At 35.8% G+C, this 19,131-nt stretch overlaps 1 protein-coding gene across 1 annotated transcript in view; it reads left to right on the top strand.

Moving 5' to 3' along the window:
• Rfx6 (regulatory factor X6) overlaps window positions 1-2,578 on the top strand; it is a 51,030-nt gene extending 48,452 nt beyond the window's left edge. The window contains exon 19 of the mRNA XM_076859800.2: window positions 2,403-2,578. Within this exon, the coding sequence (XP_076715915.2) occupies window positions 2,403-2,578 (176 nt within the window). The remainder of the gene's footprint in view (window positions 1-2,402) is intronic.
• The last annotated feature ends 16,553 nt before the right edge of the window (window positions 2,579-19,131 follow it).

Below are 19,131 nucleotides of genomic sequence, written 5' to 3'. Positions count from 1 at the left end.
ACTACCTGAAACCACTCTGAAACTTTTTTTTTTTTAATTTGTAGAAAGTCATAATATCTTTATTTAATTTATTTATTATGTGGTGCTGAGGATCAAACCCAGTGCCTCATACATTCTAGGCAAGTGCTCTATCACTGAGTTACAACCCCAGCCCCACCCCCAAATTTTAAAAATGGTGTCCTATTAAGGAGTTATTAGAATTTTCTCAATTTTGTATCAAATGAAATTAAACATCTCTATAAAAAATGTTTCTATTTAATTTAATTTACTATTTAAATAAAAATGTGGAAATTAATGGACTTGCCTTGTAGAACCCTAGCTCTTCTTCCAACCAGTTTGCTATTCCTGAGCCCCACTTATGAAGAAATTCATCAGCTTGTATTAGATGTATCACCAGCACTTCTTAAACTCTCTGCCACATAGTAGGAATTCAATAAATCAGTGAATGAAAAAGGAGGAAAAACTAAATCCGGGCCAACAATAGGCTTCCTTATTAGAGGTGTAGCTCAGTAGCACATGTTTGCATGTGCAAGGCCCTGGGTTCAATCCTTAACCCCAAAAGCAAACATAAAACAAAAATTGAAATTTATGCATATATTTTGTCTAATTAATTAGCATGTTATCACTGAAAACATAGATTTTGAAACTAAATATATAAATTAGTTTCTGAAATTACTAATGAGGTATCACAGGGTAAGTATATATTCAGCAAGTATCAATCAGAGTGTTAATATTTATATCATATGGTTGAAATCATCCAGTGGAATTGATTTTAGACTAGCATAAGTAAAGTACATTGGCACCCAAGCAGAGCAAAAGGGAAAATGAGATAAATTCCATCTCTCCTCACTCAGTGTACTTTTCTAATAATTCAGTAGGAAGCACTTCTTCGCTTCCTGTGACTGTCACAAATGCTCCCTGAGCAGAGTCTGAGAACTCATCTCCTGTTATCTGTAAATAGTCATTGCTTCTAGGTTACTCTAATGAAGCAGAAAATTCCACTTCAGGAAGTTTCCTCACCATGATACTGAAACGTGCCACATTGCCATTGCTACTATTAGTTGTGTTTACCTGAAGAGATAATGGGCACTTTGATGGAACACAGGTTGGGAGCAGGGTAGATTCCAAGCTCAAGTTGTCAGAGCCAGCTTTCGAGTAGATTGCAAAGTGGGTTTGAAAAGAGGGAGCAGTGTAAGTAAGTAAATGCTACAGGGTTAATCCGGGCCCAGAATAGGCTTCCTTAATTGTATAGCCTAGTTCTTAGTTGTCATGAATGTGTCATCTCTCAGTGAGAAGGCAGTGACCATACCTGAGGGAAATGCAGAGCTGGAGAGGAAGTCAGTGAGCTGTTTTTAGAATGGTTCATTTGTCAGAGTCCATTCTAGGCTTGAGGATATGGGGGTGATTAGGCCATAGTTCCTGCATGGAGGAAGTTTAAAACATTCTAGGATGGGGAAAGTAAGGCAATGGATATGTGAACACAGGACTTAAAATGATAAATTCAGGTTCCCTGAGATCCATTAAATAGGGCAACATGGCAGGTGGTAACAGAGAAGCTGCTCAGGTAGGATGATTGGGATAGGAATCCTGAGGCAGAAACATTTAAGTTGAAAGAAGAGTGACAAGGAAGCAATGACATGAAGATCTGATGGATGAGTTTGAGGAAAGAGGAACAGCAATTGCAGGGCCTCTGAAATTGGAACACAATTGACAATTTCAATGGGCAGAGAGAAAGCCTGTGTGGCTTGAGAATAGTAAAGAAGGAAAAAAGGAACAAAACAAATCAAAAAGCAAGGATTCGCCTATGAAGTTTTATGAACCAGGGCCAACAGCTAGGATTTTCTTCCAAGAGTATGAGCAACCATTATACCATTTGAAAAGAAAGAATATGGTTTTGCTTTACATTTTGGCAAGATCATTGCAGTTGTTCTCTGGAGAATGAGAGAATGAGGCAAAAGCAAAAGTCATGAGAACAGTTAGAAGGCAAGCTGTATCAGTCCAGGGAAGAGAAGGTAGTGGTTTGAACTACAACTGAGGAACTAGAGTAGGGGATAAGGCAAAATGAGATAAATTCCATCTCTCCTCACTCAGTGTACTTTTCTAATAATTCAGGAACTAGAGTAGGGGATATATTTTTGTGGTAGGACTTAAGATGATATTGAGTTTCCTTTGTGAAATATTTACAAAAAAAACAACAATTTCTGGGAAAGTAGCCAATTGAAAAAAAAATAGAATAAAAGATGATTGCCCTGGCAAATTATATACACTCAGATTTCGAACAGGTAGGTGTATACTAAATGCAAAAATAAATACAGAGGCTGAGCTTAAAGAGAGTGTCACTGGCAGAGAAAAGAATGTGTCAATTGGTTTTCAATTGGTGATTATATTTTCCTCCTTTACAGCTTCCAGTCTGCAAACCCCAATTCCTTCTTCTTCATCCCAGTGTATGTATGGAACTTCCAATCAGTATCCAGCGCAAGAAACCTTGGACTCCCATGGAGCAAGCAGTAGAGAAATGGTGTCCTCTTTGCCACCCATCAACACTGTGTTTATGGGAACAGCAGCTGGAGGCACTTAAATTGACAATGTTGGGTGGGGTTGAAACTAAAAATCTCTACTGTGAAGATATCATTATTCACTCAGTCTACAATGAGAATAAACAAAATGGAGCAGGCAGTGACTGGACACTGTTTTTCAAGTCACTGGTATATGGATAACTCCAAAGTGATTGGACATTCTTGCATAGTTTGCCTTGCACACAAATAGTTTTAAATGTGATCTCATTATTAATCATAGTTTCCAACATTATTAAATGAAACCAGTGGAGAATTGAACATGCAAACATTTCAACTATGAAGATTTAATGTTTCACTTTTTAATTTATTGAGAATCTTTATGCTCCTTCATTTTTGGTTTCTAAAAAAAAGAAAAGTATATTTAATGCCTTTACAATACCTTTAATTTATTAGGATCTCAGAATCATTGTTTACTATTCCCTTATTTGACAAACAGTCAAATATATATGTTCTACCTCCTATGGAAATGTTTACGACATCAAGACTTAATTCAATTCAGCCTAGACCAAAGTTGCTTGACCTTTAATTCCTCTGCATTAGTGATGATTTCTGTTACATAGCAATATTCCAATTATATGTAACTGAATAGAGATGATAAATGCTTACTCTTCTTTTCAAAAAAACAAGAAATAAAAGAAATAATGGATGGAAACATTTTTAAAGGCTTGATTGCTGTCAGGGCTGGTGCCATTTTTGAAGGATGCTGGAGATTTGCAGGAAGAGCTGCTTTGGATATCAAGTGAAAGAGTGAAGTTGGTTGATTGAGACACTATAATTCAAGAATATTTGCATATCAAATTAAAGTGCATAACAGTAAAGAAATTGTGACCTGTAGACTAAAATTCCTCAGATGTGGAAGTAGTCTTTTATCAAGTACTTTAATTACTTGATTACAAATTAAGAGTGAATGAGTATTCAGGGATCATCTGGATGCAAAGGCTAATTCACAAGTGAAGGATTCATTATATATAAATTAATACAATTTGATATGACCCTCTGCCTGACTTTTTTCTTTTTCTTTTCCATATGCCTTGGCTGAAAGATCTGTTGTAAGATTTATAGCCTACAATAGGAGACTTCCATGAACTTGACAAGACTTCTGTAATCTTATGATAGGCCTCATTTATTTGTATTAAGTATTGGGTTATACTGTTGGCCTCAGGTACATCATAAAATGATCAGTAAGCTCTAAATATCTGTTATATGTCATGATGTAATTTGGTAAAACAAACTGTGGAATTGTTTTCAGCAAGCAATAAACATCTAAGGACTTGTCAAAGTGTTGCTGCTGTTCACTTAGTAGCATGCTCAGTAACATCTAGTTATTTAAGCAGAAAAAGATTGGAAAGGTAACAAATTATGAGAAATAGAAAACTAAATGTTCTCTTCCTTGCACTAGCAATATTGTGAGAGTACAAAGGAAGGAAAAATTAAAATCTTGGAATGAAACAGTGAACAAAACAGCTTTAAGAATTTTGGCTATAAGTTTTGAGTAAGGAACCAAAATTAAATGTATAGTAATTCAATATATATTTAGCATCTAATATGTGTCAGACACTACTAGACAACACGGAAAATGCAAAGATGAAAAAAAATCACTGTTATACCTGTAAAATGTTTTGATGTAATGACAAGGGGGTAATGTGATAGGAAATAGAGCTCACTGAAGATTTTTGAGTAGAAAAGCAATGTGGGGAAGTGATGTTTAGGTAACATCTAGCAGCAATTGGAGGGAGGAAGTAGATTGAATAGTGAAGGAATTAGCTAGAGAAGGGCTATTTGGGAGGTAAGTGTCTCATTTAGATGTGTAGCTGATAAGCATTTAGGAGCAGAAGATAGGAGATGTGGGAGAGAGGAAGAAGCATGAGAATTATTTTGAAGAAGCATCAGCATCATTTCAAAGAATATATTAAAGAATTTTTCCTAACCTTATTTGCAAAGATTTTCCCCACCCTATTTGCAAAGTACTACAATGGAAATAGTTGACCCTGGGATGGGGAGAAACTTAGAAGACAGGTGAGCTCTGTCTCTGGATTTCATAACAGCAAAGTGTTTGGCACTGACTTTAGAAGAGACAAACCACCAACTTGCTAAGCATAGGAACTTGAGTTTGCATCTGTTAGATGTATAATTGTATGTTTCTCAGGGAAAACACAACTGGCTTTCATGCAGAACAGCTCTTTGTTTTGTAAGACTATTCTGCATATTGCACAAGATTCAGTATCACAGGCCCTCAAACACTAAATGCTGATAGAAGCCCTCTCCTCATCACTATGACAATCAAAAACACCTCACATATTTTTAAGTGTCACTAGACAATCAGTGCTAGTCCTGTCTATGGCATTAATACTAGTACTAATCCCTAGTACTGTAAACAAGCAAACAATGAAAAATTACTTAGAAGGAGCATGAGACGACATATTGCCTCTCTGCCTGTCAGTTATGCTAATTTAAGAATTGTTCCTCAATTGATCTAAAGCCCAGATGCTCAAGGTATTTTCTGATACTCTTTTTGATAATTTAAATATAGTTAAAGAACCTTGTCTAGCTTTATGGTGATTTTGTTTTCAAAAGTAAACTCTCTTTGAGTAATTTTTAGTTTTAATTTTGGGCGGGAGGTACCAGGGATTGAACTCAGCACTCGACTACTGAGCCACATTCCCAGCCCTATTTTTTGTATTTTATTTAGAGACAGGGTCTCACTGGGATTACAGGCATGTGCCATTGAGCCTGGCTCAAGTAATTTTTCTTTTCTTTCTTTCTTTCTTTTTTTTTTTTTTTTGGAATAGATAAACAAATTTTAACATATACATAACTCTAATTCTAATTCTCTCAAGAGTACAGCATTGATTTTTCCACAGATTGCATGACACAAGTTGAACATAAAATGTAAAAAGAGGGGATTCTGGCTATATTCTAATTAGCCAAACAGCAAGATTTGCAAAACTTTACAAAATGCCACTCTTTCTGTTGATTTTTTTTGTGTGTGTGATCAAAATATATTTTACTCGTAATACTATGTGTGTTAACATGTAATATGTTTATAATATTTTAAGTGAATGTAGTGTTTTTTAGATTCTCAGTTTTAATTCCCAACAGGGCAAATATTGGTAGATAACCTAAACATAAATAAAAGCTCTTTGGGATTTTCACTGTCAGAGAAGGGCTATTAATCTACCATCAATGAGCTCTCAGGCAGGCCCCTTGAGAGGGGCAACTGCACTGCTAAGGCATGGCCTACCACCCTGAGAGAGGATCCCCACATTCTAGAGGGATGTTTCCTCACATGTGGGCTGTTTTCATCTCATTTTTCTACATATGCATTTTTATTGTTTTTCATCTGAGTGTTGTTCTACAACAGTTTGGAATTGTTTAAAAATTGTTCTTAACCACAGAACCATGGAGAAACAGTGAACTACATATATATTCAATAAGTAGCAATTAGTATGATCCCTAAAGCAAAATGTTATGAGTAGGAAGTAATTCTACTTCATTAACAACAATGAAGAGGGCTTCCTCTCTATATATACTATTTCTAATATAATTACCAATGCAATCACACTTAAATGTGAATTGGCAATGGCAGAAAACTATACATTCTCTTTTCAGTGAAGAACTTTTCCAATGGGTCTCACAAATGCATTGATTTCACGAAGTTCACCTTTGCTATATTCTCTCAGGGTGCTTTAGATATAGGAATTAGGTAAAAGACTCCACCTCCTTTCTCAGACAGGTTTATTCCTGATTTGGATCAGTTTCCTTCTAGCTTCTGTCCAGTAAGAACTCTTTGGCACAAACTACCATACAGCCTCTCGCCCTGGAGTCCAGCACAATCACTCTGTCTGCCGTGGAGTAAGAGCTCCTGCAGCCACTCACACGGCCCACCTGTGCTGGCTACAGAAGGTGCCATCACTACCGGAGAGGCACCGCACTCTCAAGTAGTTTTTGAAGTCATGTATTAGTAATTGAAAAGAAATTACCTGATCAAGGTAACGCTTACATAAAATTAAGAAATTATATAGATTAAAGACATAAGACAAATAAATACTCCAATTAGGTCAGTGAATTCTTGATAGAATTTAAAGAATATGTTTTGTGACACCTTAAAACCCAACTCTGTCATTACCATAGAAACACAGGAAAAAAAGGGTCCTGGTTTACTTTCTCTCTCCAGGTAGGTTTTACTAAGAAAAATTAGGGTTCTCCTTAACTATAGGTTCCCATGTATATTTTCAGGATAGAAAGGAGTTTTTTTGTTTGTTTGTTTGTTTGTTTGTTTGTTTGTTTGTTTTTAGCAGCCTGGATTACCTAGGCTCGCCTTGAGTTTGTAATCCTTCTGCATCAATCTCCAGACTAGCACAGTGTGCGCCCCTGCACCTGGCTTTTTTAAAATTTAAACTAAATTCTAATTATAATTGTGATATTAAAATTTTTCTTTGTTCCTGCTACAAGAAAGTAGAATCCATGAGATCCTCAAGGTCTCACACATTAAAGTACCATCCAACTTCAAAAGCCAGCAGTTACTGTCATGGAGGCATGAAGGTAGACCAGCAGGCAGTGAGGTTATTGTCCCAACTTTCCCCAGTAGTGCTGTTATGTATTAAACAGTGTCCAACCAACTAAATCATTATGTCAGGAATCATGACTGCAAACCTTACACACACAGCTGAAAAAAATAAGCAGGCACAGGAGTTGGGCTAGAAGGAGAGAGAGAGAGAAGCAGAGGCAGAGAGGGACTGAATTGAGAGAGGAGTCTCAGTGGGCAGCAATGAATGTGTTCCTCCAGTGGAACGCTGGTATCACAGGTTCCCAGACCAGCCACAGAGCACCAGAGCAGCAGCTATGCTGTTCTGACCAGTGAGAAGCACTGCCTAGTTCTCTTCTGTCCACTCAGGTTAGCCCTTGGAGCTTTGATAGATGCAGTCTCCATTTAGCCATTCAAGGTACAGCTGCTTTAACCCACACTTCCTGGTCCCCGATATGGTATGGTTCTACTTCTGCAGATAACCTTGATTAAACAATAAGTTAGAGGCACATTAATTTTATTTTTGAAGGACTCAATCTATTCTTATACAAATGCAGTCCCTATAAAAGGACAAAAAATACTCTCATTCTCTTTAAGTTTAAATTTATTTTAACTGATAATATAAAAACAAAAGTTGGACCTATTTATTGGGTTCCACGTGATATTTCTATACTTGCCTATATTGTATAATATCTAAATCAGTCTACACACATGTATCTTCTTGAATGTTTATCATTTGTTTATTTATGGTGAAAACTCTTTTCTCCTAGCTTTTAAAATATACAGTTTTTGAAAGTCAGCTTAGGTAGTATACTTTCCTTCTGCAGTTCCCCAAAAAATTAAAAGAAAAAGAAAGGAAAGAGAAAGAGAGTAGGGGAAAAAAGGAAGGGAGGGAGGAGAGTAAGAGAGAGGGATGAAGGAGAAAGGAAAAATATTTGGGATAAATGAATTCTGAAACCCAAACTAAAGTTCCAACTTTTCAAAAAAGCAGGAGGTAAATGAGATTGATATGCTTGAATCCCCTGGAAAAGGCTACCCATCAGGTTTCTTTATGATAGGGAGTGAAATGAATTTCCATACAGATATCACAATAGCAGCTACAGTTCAGAAAAGGCCTGGACTAGTAAACTGTTCACCCAGTATTTTGAGGGCAGATTTACAATCCAGGGTGAGTTACAGAAATTTAAACAAAAACCTTCCAGAAAAGTCAACAATAGTGATTATGACACAGAGAACATTTTGTTCTTTGGGAAAGATAAGAAATGATGAATTTATATGAAAGGTTATTGTACCATCTCATTCAATTATTGAATTCTAAATTAAATCCTTCAGTTTATAAATGGCAGAAAACACAACCTATCTGTTCCCAAAGCACACTGATTAAATGAAAATAAAATAAATTTCAGTTACTCCTTGATTACAGGCATTAGCAATAGCTGGAAAAGACTGGTTGTTGTAAGTGGACTTTGATAAATGATTTAGTTACCAATTTTGAGATATTTGCTTATAAAAATAAAGTCTTACGTCCGTTATAATTGATAAAAGATTTTCAAGTAGTTTTCTAATATAAAATTCTTGAAAACAGTGCTTAATTTTTTCTGATTGTGGCTACATTATACTGTGATAAAAATGCTTCCTGTTATAAAAACTAAATATAAATTTTCCAGAATGAGACAATTAAATTTTATTTAGTTTTTTTTTTTTGTATAATTTAGTTTGATTGGAGAGGTCTCTACTTTTTTTTTCAAACATTCTCTTTAAATATTTAGATTTTCCATCATATTTATGTAAAAATTGTAAGGATAAAATTTGCCCTTCATGATTTTAACCCTTTTATGTTTCACATGGTTCTAGTGGAAACCTTTCTGTTCACTGAATGATATGGGAAGCTTTGTCATAAAAATGTAGAATACTGCTAGATTCCTTTTCATTTTAAAAAAAAAATTGGTCTCATTGTTTATAAATACTTTATTTATTCTCAAGAATTAAATTTTTCTTATTTCTTGACTTTTATTTTTATTTACTTATTTATTTATTTTGGTATTGGGACTTAACCCAGGAGTATTTTACCACTAAGCTACATCTGAGGATGTAGCTTTTATTTTTCATTTTGAGAAAGAGTCTCACTAAATTGCTAGGACTCACCAAATTGCTGAGGTTGGCTTCCAACTTGTGATCTTCGTAGGCCCTCAGGCTCCTGAGTTACTGGGATTACAGGTGTGTACCACCACACCCAGTGTATATCTTGAATTTACTCTTAATGACATATCTTGATAGTGTTCTTAAGTGTGGTTGGGTTTTGTCACAGAGTTAATGTGCTAAAGTTTCCAAGAGATATTTTCTTTTGTGCCACATCTTAACAAATTTGTCTGCTCACACTGATGGTGATAACAAAACCAGACAAGGTCCCTTCTCTCATAGAGTTTATAATGTATGAAGGAGAGCGAACATTAAACTAATTAAGGGAGGGAAGATCCTAAAAGGCGAAATATTCACACTGTTGGTTACAGTAAGAAATGATTTCAAGTGAGAAAAGTGAAGCCTGCTCAGAAAGCTATGACACAGGGTTAAGCTCATGGAGGTCTATGCAGGGAAGTGGGTTGTAGACAGAGCTAGGCAGGGCGCTGCCAGGGACAAGTGATGTACTGGCTGAGACCTCAAGGACATAGATGATGATAGGGAAGGATTGGGGTGGGGAATGAATGGCAGTGGTGAGCAGCAGAACAGGTTTCAGGACAGGAATCCTGCACATGAGAAACCCACAACTGATTGAAAAAGGTGGGAAAATATGGCAGAACATGGGAGTCTGGAAGAACAGCCAGAAGGGGTATGCAGACTGCTGAAGCTTTTGAACTTTAGTGATCATTTGAGCCATCTGTTGACAGCATAAGAGACCCATAGAACTGTGAAGATATCCAAAGAATTACAATGTCAAACCAAGATTTTTATGAACTCTGAAAATGCTAAAACATTTTCATGAGAACAACAGCTTTGCATGCCTAGCTTCCATAGTCAAAACTTGTTTAATAACCTTTAAGCCCCTTTCATATCTCTTTTGACAGCTCATAATTAGGGAAATTAATTTCATGGGATTCTTTATAAAGGTTTTTATTCAAATCTCTCATAGGGGGTTGATGATTTTAGCCAATATGAACAAACATAGTAGAATTCTCTATTTTTTCCCCCACAAGTTTAATCCCGGACTTCGTTTCTCAAAAATGCAATTGGAAAACAGGAAAAGGGAAAATACAGCAATGCTGTTACATGACATTTCTTGTATTGTTTTTGTAACTGATCTTAGTCCTAAAGTTAAAGGGAACAGAAGGTCAGGAGGTCAAAACAGATTTCTCAGTGTGATGTGTGACTTTACTTCTTTCCTTGAAATAGAGCCTCCAACTAAGAATCTAGTGAGAAGCACATTTACAAAAGTGAAAAATTAACTACCTAATATGATACCTGCTCTAAAGCAAAGAGAAACCATTGTTTTTATTAGTTAAAATGAGGGCGGTATTCTTCCCAATCAATAGTCAGAATGAGGGTCAGAGGTTTACAGCCTTCAAGCATCTTTAAACACACGGGGGCAAATATGAGCTTCACGGGCAGTTTGTTAATCAAGATTTGTCATTTGGCTTTGTGTACTTTAGCTTATTAATGCTTTACACATGACCTCCATAAAGAATAAAACTGTCCCCATTTTATATTACAAAGGGGCAAGATTTCTTGCCTTTGGATTTTGAGGATAATATATTTGTGCTATTTGCCACTGCTCTTACCACCCCCATACACAATTTTTCATTTATTTATTGTTCATTGATTGCCTGGACTCCTGTATGAGTTATGACATCATTCTGACTCTGCTTCTCAAAGGAAAAAAACCTCTCCCAGAAAATGTGCTTAAAGGTGGTATCTGGTGTTTTTTCACAAGAAGCTGAATATTCATTTCTCTGGGGAATTAGATACTTGAATACCAAAGCCAGCAGAGAAAGCCCTCTGAGGGCACATTGCACCTTGGATGAAGGACAACTCATTGACATATTAGTGATTCTTTCACAGGCAGATGCTACTCAGGAGCATCACTGTTACACAAAATTACATATAAGAGGTTGTGAGGGGAAAGGGAAAAAAAAACAAGCAAGGGAGAGAATTGAATTACAGCAGATGGGGTAGAGAGAGAAGATGGGAGGGGAGGGGAGGGGGGATAGTAGGGGATAGGAAAGGTAGCAGAATACAACAGTCACTAATATGGCATCATGTAAAAATGTGGATGTGTAACCAATGTGATTCTGCAATCTGTAATTGGGGTAAAAATGGGAGTTCATAACCCACTTGAATCTAATATATGTAATATGAGATGTCAAGAGCTTTGTAATATTTTTGAACAACCAATAAAAAAAAGAAGAAGAACTGACTGGTAAATCCTTGAAACCAGAGGTGGGGCGGTAGAGAGAGCACACACTTGAGAGAGTGCACTAGTTTTTGGCACACACTTTAGTGGCTTGACCTAATGAAACTCCTGTATGGCTTTTCCTGGGCTTCCTGCACTTCAGAGTCAGGAAGGGTGCAGCAGGGAGCAAGATGCATCTGTACGTTGTGAGCAAGTCTCCAGATCTTCCAAGAAAGGCATCGCCCAAGGATTTCGTCTCTATATAACCATACTGAAGTGGCTACTATAGTTTCTATGAAGATGTAAAACCAGAATTAACACAGAATATGGTTTCAAAGTAAAGACAAAATGTAAAACAACTTAAAGCACCACAGAGTTAGATCTGTGTTTGGGATGACATTAATTTTGTGACAAGTTAGGTAATTTCTCAGAGATTCATCCTTCTCATCTGTAAAAATGAGCTTATTAGTAGTATTTTCCACAGACAGTGATTGTGATCTTACTTGACCTATTAAATTAGAGGTTCCTGGTATGTATGTACTTGATAAGTAGTAACTTACTACTTGTCATTATTAGTCTCATGGAATCAGTAGCATTGTTTAAAGTGATGCAAACTATTCTTTTGTGTTTTTATCTGTAATATAGACTGCTCTAATGCTAAAGTTTCCTAGTAAAATAACCTAGGTCTGGGCTAATTATGTAAGGACTTATCATGTAAAAGTAAAGAAATAAAAGAAAAATTTAGAAAATTATTAATCAAAAATGATTTCATAGAGGCAACACTCAAAGGATACAGTATGACATGATTGTTAGATATGAAAAAAGACTGCATTTAAGAATAATTTGCATTTATACACATTTTATCAGTTGCATAGAATGATACAAATTCTTCCTCTATTAATCAGAAATTCTGAGAGGGGAATTGCCAATGTTGATTTTAGTCTGATTGCCTCTATTTTCACAGATCTATAATAAAGTTATAAAAATATAAGATTTTCTGTGAAAATTTCCATTAAAAAGAAAGTATTTTTGATTAATTTTCTTCCTCCTTAAAAGTCAATTAAACCTGTATTTTAAAAAATAGAATTGATAAATAGAAATTATTAACGTGTTAAACATTTCTGATGCATCATAACTACAAGGTTTCGGACAAGGTACTTTCTGTTCTCTTTATTGCTAATACAAGAAAAACCTTTGCTCTAACCAAGAGTGCTCACCCAAGCTACTAAGCAGAACATCAACAGTCAGTTATTGCGAATCTCCCTGTGGATGCTCTGCAGGAACCTAAGGCTCAAGTATGTACAGCCTGGAATAGTTTGCTTCATTCTCAAATGACATCGCGGCTTACATTCCTCTCATCCTATGGTGCAAAGCAACCCAGAAACCTGGGAATCATCCTGAACTCTCCCTCACAGTCTCCTCTTCTGATCACCCTATTGCTCCTAATGATCCTTTTGAGCACTCTTACCCTCTTTATCCTCATGTATAACCCAGTGCAAATTCTTATCTTTTGCCAGGGTTATGGTATTAGTCACAACTCCATTAGCTCCTCCATCATGTCTGGAGGGATCTTTCTTAAACACAAAACTATAGTTCTCAAGATCATTTCCCAGCTCCTCTTTGACCTCAGAACAAGGCCCACACTTGTCTGTGTGGGGCTAAGGCTTTCTCCTCACTTTTCCTGCCTGGGGCTAGTATTAATTAAATATAATATATGAGCCCTTTGGGACTTTGTCTGCAACTGCAAGGTTTATAGAATTTTTAGATGGTGAAAGTAATCACTCAGTAGGTACTGGGATTTTCTTTAAATGTAATGGTCAGAGTAGAAAGTATGGTAAAATGAATGATAAATGGTCAACAGAGATGAAAATGCTTATAAAAATCAATAGTTTAAATGGTTCTAAAATATTTCAGGACATTAGCATTTGACACAAACAACACTGAAGAAACCCTATTTAATGGAAGTTTTTGGCTCAATTTTCAGTCTTTTTAATGTGTGACAAAGTGATATGAAAGCCTGAGGAAAGGCCTGGATAGAACTCTAAGATGTATAGGCACACAAAGGCCTAACCAAAGCTATGGCTGAGATGAGATAGTTAAAACTTAGGAACTTAACGAAGTCTCCTCGTCTTCCTTCTTTATTCCTTGGGCATGACTGATACATACACAACCTTCTAGTACATATGTCAGATTCACTAAGAAGTTCCTTTAAATTTCAAAATCCAGATTGGCATACCTCCCATGTGGTCCTTTTAGGTCCTATATTTCCCCAACATGACACTTATGTTTTTCCTGTATCCTTAAATAAATTATATTCTCTGGGATGGCCAAGGCATTTGTCAGGTTTATTGATGTAGTCCCACAATAAATCCATGCTTAGTTAAAATTACATGTAAGACACCTTTTAACTCAGAATGCATAATCATCTATGAGTCCATTGCTCAAGATGCTGTGCACCAAATAACATCCTGAGGCTAGAACTAGGGCTGGATAACAATCATTGTAATCTTATTATAAATGTGAACACTTTTTTGGTGTGTGTTATTTAGTTCCCTTTGACAGAATATTGTTAACAGTCATGCAGAGTTTCTATATATGGTTAAGTTAAAACTTAACCAATTCCAAACTACTGCATTTTTAAGTGATTTATAGACTTTAAAAAGAAAGGTAATGATTTCCTGGTTTATTGGAAATGATATGGTCCAACATACCCTTCAATCCCTGCAGTTTTCATAGAAATTTAACATAAACACACAGTTAATTTCTTTAACATAAGGAATTTTCCAGATGATGGAATAAATTTCCCAATTATTTTCAGCATGTATGATGTCCAGAAAATAGAACCAGCTATTAGCATCTCTAGGGTCGTGGCATTCCTAAGGTGCACCTATGTTGCATAATGATTTTTAACCTGCCTCCTTTGGAAGTTGTGGGAAGGGACATGACACTAAACATGTTTAAAATAAAATTGTTTAAATATTCTCAAATGGGAGTTCTTTCTAAAATATTAATAATATTATTAATGGACATATTTTTAAAATCCTCATAGCAACTCTATGTGACATACCACATTTATATTCCTGTTAAATGTTAGAAAAAAACCTGCTTTATGATATCCTTACGATAGACTGTTGCAAAATAATTTTGTTGACCTAAATAAAAAAAAGAGCTTTGAAATATGAAAATCCATTTGCATTCAAAATAACTATGGACATTACCTTTGGATAAAAGGAGGTCTCTGAGGATACCGCAATACTCCGGGTGGAATATGGTGAACACAATACACAGTAGAGAATGTGAGTGAGTAAAGTGTAAGGGAAAGGCAAATGCCATTACATAACCAAGCTTAGTGAAATTCAGACTCTATGGAGAGCATCATTTGATCCACTATCAATGGTAATGTCAATTCATTCTTTCAAGTTCAGTTAATATTGATGAGGTTATAAACACATGGTTTCCTCCCTTGAAATTATTTCTCCATGCAAACACACCTCTCAATAGCCTAGCAACTCATCTGCCTCTGCTTTCAAGGCTAGATGCATCACACATTCCCTCAGATAAAAAGAATGATCCAGACACATCATCCACATGTCCCTTCCCAAGGAATCAAATCCAAATTTCCATCAAAGGTCAGTGCAAACAAAGTCCAATGATCACAGACTTTTCTAAGTTATTTTAAGGAGATCAATTCTTGCCTGGTCTTTTTTCTGAGTCAGGTCTGTGTATTCATGTTTCTGTTGCTGTACAAATAAATTATAGAAGGAAGCCTCATGTGTGGTATAAAATTCCTTGGGTTAGTACAGCTTTTATAACCAGTGACAGATATGCTGCAATATTGCAAATGAAGATGGTTGAGGACCTGAGTCTTGTGATGTATTTAAAAGGTTAAAAAAGAGAATACTTGATTAGTGGTGGTCATAAGAGAGGTGGGAAAAACAACTTGATCTAGGAGCCTGGGTATTTGGCGATGCCAGCGACTGAATAAGGACTATAGAAGTTAAGTTTTTCTCTGGGGTGGGGGGATATTCTGAGACAAAATTATTTAAACAAATTAATTTTGAGGTGCCTTGGGCCACACCTGGACTTGTTTGTTTCTTGTTTGAAATTCAGGGGACCATAATATCTAGAAATGTGTATTTGATGGTCATGAAGATAAGTTGTTACTAAATCATAAAAGAAAAAAAAATTGCCCAGGGAGAGTACATACATTGAGCAGAACACGAAGATCACCAGGAGATACCTCTCCCATGACACTCTATTCACGTATTCTTGACCATCATCTGTTCACGTACTGTGGCAGGATCTGCAGCATGACTTATCAGTTGATGAATCTTGTTCTTTCAAGCTCTTCTTCAAATCCTGGCAATTAGTGAGCAAATGCATAATTCACTCCAGACATATTTCCTTTTTTTTTTTTTTTTGGCTGTGAGTATATTTTTCTAAATTGCTACATCAGGAGTAAAATAACCCAATCAAGTTGTGTATCCCACACTCATGATTCGGTATTCCTCATGTAAAAGAAAAGCTCCATTATAAAGCCAACACACCCACAAAGTCTTCACAATAAGGTGAAGTTTTCTACAAAATATAAGTTGATGGACATAACTCATGATATTCACTGACTGAATTCAATTCAATTTGCCTGAACTGAATTAGAGTAGGTTTTAAACTACTGTACCATACACACACATATAAACCCTATAAAGATATGTCATTTTCCTAAAGGAACAGGAAGTTTGGATATAACAAGCCACAGACACATTTAAGCTAATCAAAAGGCAGGCATTAAACTTTCAGCCTTTCATCACCTAGTAAAATGCACAGTAAACACGGTGCTCCATTGCCGAGTTCCACCCCCAGCATGTATGACCTGCCTGAATTGACAGAGTGAGGCTTAGCAATATGTAAAGGTGGTCTGCTTTGTGAACTGAAAGCCTAATGCTTTGTCTTTTTGGCTTCATGACTATGTAAAATGGTCACAATGTGAACACATCAACATCAAAACATCCTCATCAGAGAGAGATATGATTTCCTCATATTCCTGTGTTCTAGCTTCTCCTTATTTCTCAAATAATCACTCCTTTGTCAAGGACCATCTCCTGTTTATTTAATTTTTTCCTTTTCATTTTTCCCCTTTGAAGTTTATAACTGATATGACAATTCTTTATCTACTGTCCCCACTCCATTGCAAACTGTCTCTATCTTCTGATTAGCAGTTCTAGAAGCTTTTTCCAGATTGACTAGTCAATATATCAACCAACAACTATGGTTAAGCACCAGGGACTACTATAGAGGGAATGGAAATATTGGGTTTCCAGCACCAACAGCCATTGGCAGGTATGTCTCATTTTTTCCCTTGGTACTTGTTATTCAGAGAGAAATATAAATAATTAAAATTTCAGCCCTGAGCCCCAGAAACAGTACAGACAATCAGACAGAGGCAAGAAAGGTATTTGTAGCATCAGAATAGCCTAAAAACTCAGAGGTGTTTAATAGTTTTGTACATTAATGCTTGAGAGATCTGAAATATTACCATCATCTGAATGACTTGACTCTGAAAAAAAAAAAAGGCCAGATTTATAGCAGTTCCAAGATAGTATACAAATTTTCCTTAAATGCTAGTAGCAAATACCCACTGAGCCCTGGAGTGAATTTCCACTTTTTGTCAGTCTTCTTCACAGGTAAGAAACATATGTTCTGGGAATATTGATTAACATATCATTGCTGCTAATATCGTAGAAGACATGGACAGATTTTTGGTGTTTCTTACCACAAACCCGAGAATTGTGCCCCCTGTTTAAAATTTAAAAAGATAAAAGAGAAACATACAGACAAATCATGATGCAGGAGAAGAAAATAAAAGGCAAAATAAGCTAACAAATAACAAAAGAAGCCAATCTATGATTCTTTAGGTTTACAGAAGTGAGCATAGGACACATGTCTCTTCACAGAATAGCAATTCCTACATAAGCACTTTAAATGTTCAGTTCCTGATGGCAAGACACTGTATTTCTGTATTTTTTTTCTTTCCTGATAGTGGCACAGATGGACTCACAATTGGGGAGAACGTAAAAAGATTCTATTAAGCAGGTGAACTAGGAAAGCTGACCTATCTTCCTCTGGGCTTGGTTGATCATTACCTTTGATCAAACAAAAGCCCACATGTTCCAGCTGCCCTTATGCCCCGGTTACTGCAGTGGGTAGGAGGAGGGAGGGAGGGAGAGAGAGAGGGAGAGAGAGAGAGAGACAGACAGACAGACATAAATCTTAAGACAAAATAGATATTACATAAATTTGCATAGCATCTTAAATTTAAGCAATTTTCATGTTTCCAAGTTATTCATTAAAAAAAAGATCATTTAAATGGGATGATGAAAATGACTCAAAATAAGTCATTACTCTTTCTATAGTAGAAATGATTATCTCAAAATAAATTTAAGTGTTTAAAATTAGAAATATTATGTAATGTGTACATAGACAAAGATCTGCATAAGGAATGAGGCAGAAAAAGGTGAGGGCAGAAAAGGAGAAATATGGAAAGAGCCAGTAAGCAATTACTCCTCATGACTTTATACTGAATTTTTGTCAGACACAGATTTGCAGAAATCCATACAACTGTCTCTGTAGACTACCCAGTTGTAGTAATGATGAAGGAATTGTTGGCTTTTTTTTAATGTTCTTTGAGCCTTTGGAAATGCAATCACTTAACAAGGATTAGACAGTAACTGAACAATATCTTTTTGTTTTCTGATTCAGCTTATCACATTTGGTAGATATTTGGATTTACTTTAGTTATTTCTGCAAGCCAATACTTTACAAAATGAGTTGATATTTTGGTTTGTTTTCCTAAAATAAGTATTAAAACTTGGTGTCTTCTGAGCCACATTAAAAGATATCTAAATGTGGTGAAGTACAGGAAAACAGTTTACAAATTAGTATGCATGGATATCATGTTCTTCTTAAAAATATGTAAACTTTTGGGTAAATATATAAAAAAAAATCCTTCTCTTACACCTGGCACAAATCAACTCAAAATGGATCAAAGACCTAGGAATTAGACCAGAAACTATGCAACACCTAGAATAAAACATGGTGTCAACACTTCAGCATACAGGCATAGACAACGACTTTCTCAGTAGAACCCCTATGGTCAGGAAACAATGCCAAGAGTTAATAAATGGGAAAGCATCAAACTAAAAAGCTTCTGCACAGCAAAGGAAACGGTTTAAAATGTGAAGTTAGAACCTATAGAACTGGAGAAAATTTTTGCTCACTTCTCTTTTGACAGATGATTTCCAGAATACATAGAGAACTTAAAAGCTGAATACCAACAAAACAAAACAAAACAAAACAAATAAACAAACAACCCACTTAATAAATGGACAAATGAACTAAATAGACTATTCTCAAAAGAAGTAATACAAATGGCCAACAAATACATGAAAAAATGTTCAACCTCTTTAGTTATCAGGGAAATACAAATCAAAACTACTCTGAGATTTCATTCACTCTAGTTAGAATGCTGACCATCAAGATACAAACAATAATAAATGCTGGAGAGGATATGGAGAAAAAGAAACATTATATGGCTGGTGGGATTGTAAATTAGTACAGCCACTATGGAAATTCCTCAAAAGAGTAGGAAT

The sequence above is a fragment of the Callospermophilus lateralis genome, chromosome 6 (genome assembly GCF_048772815.1).
Source record: "Callospermophilus lateralis isolate mCalLat2 chromosome 6, mCalLat2.hap1, whole genome shotgun sequence".
Lineage (NCBI taxonomy): Eukaryota > Metazoa > Chordata > Mammalia > Rodentia > Sciuridae > Callospermophilus > Callospermophilus lateralis.
The sequence above is the reverse complement of the archived record's forward strand: the minus strand, read 5'-3'. Positions and strand labels throughout refer to the sequence as shown.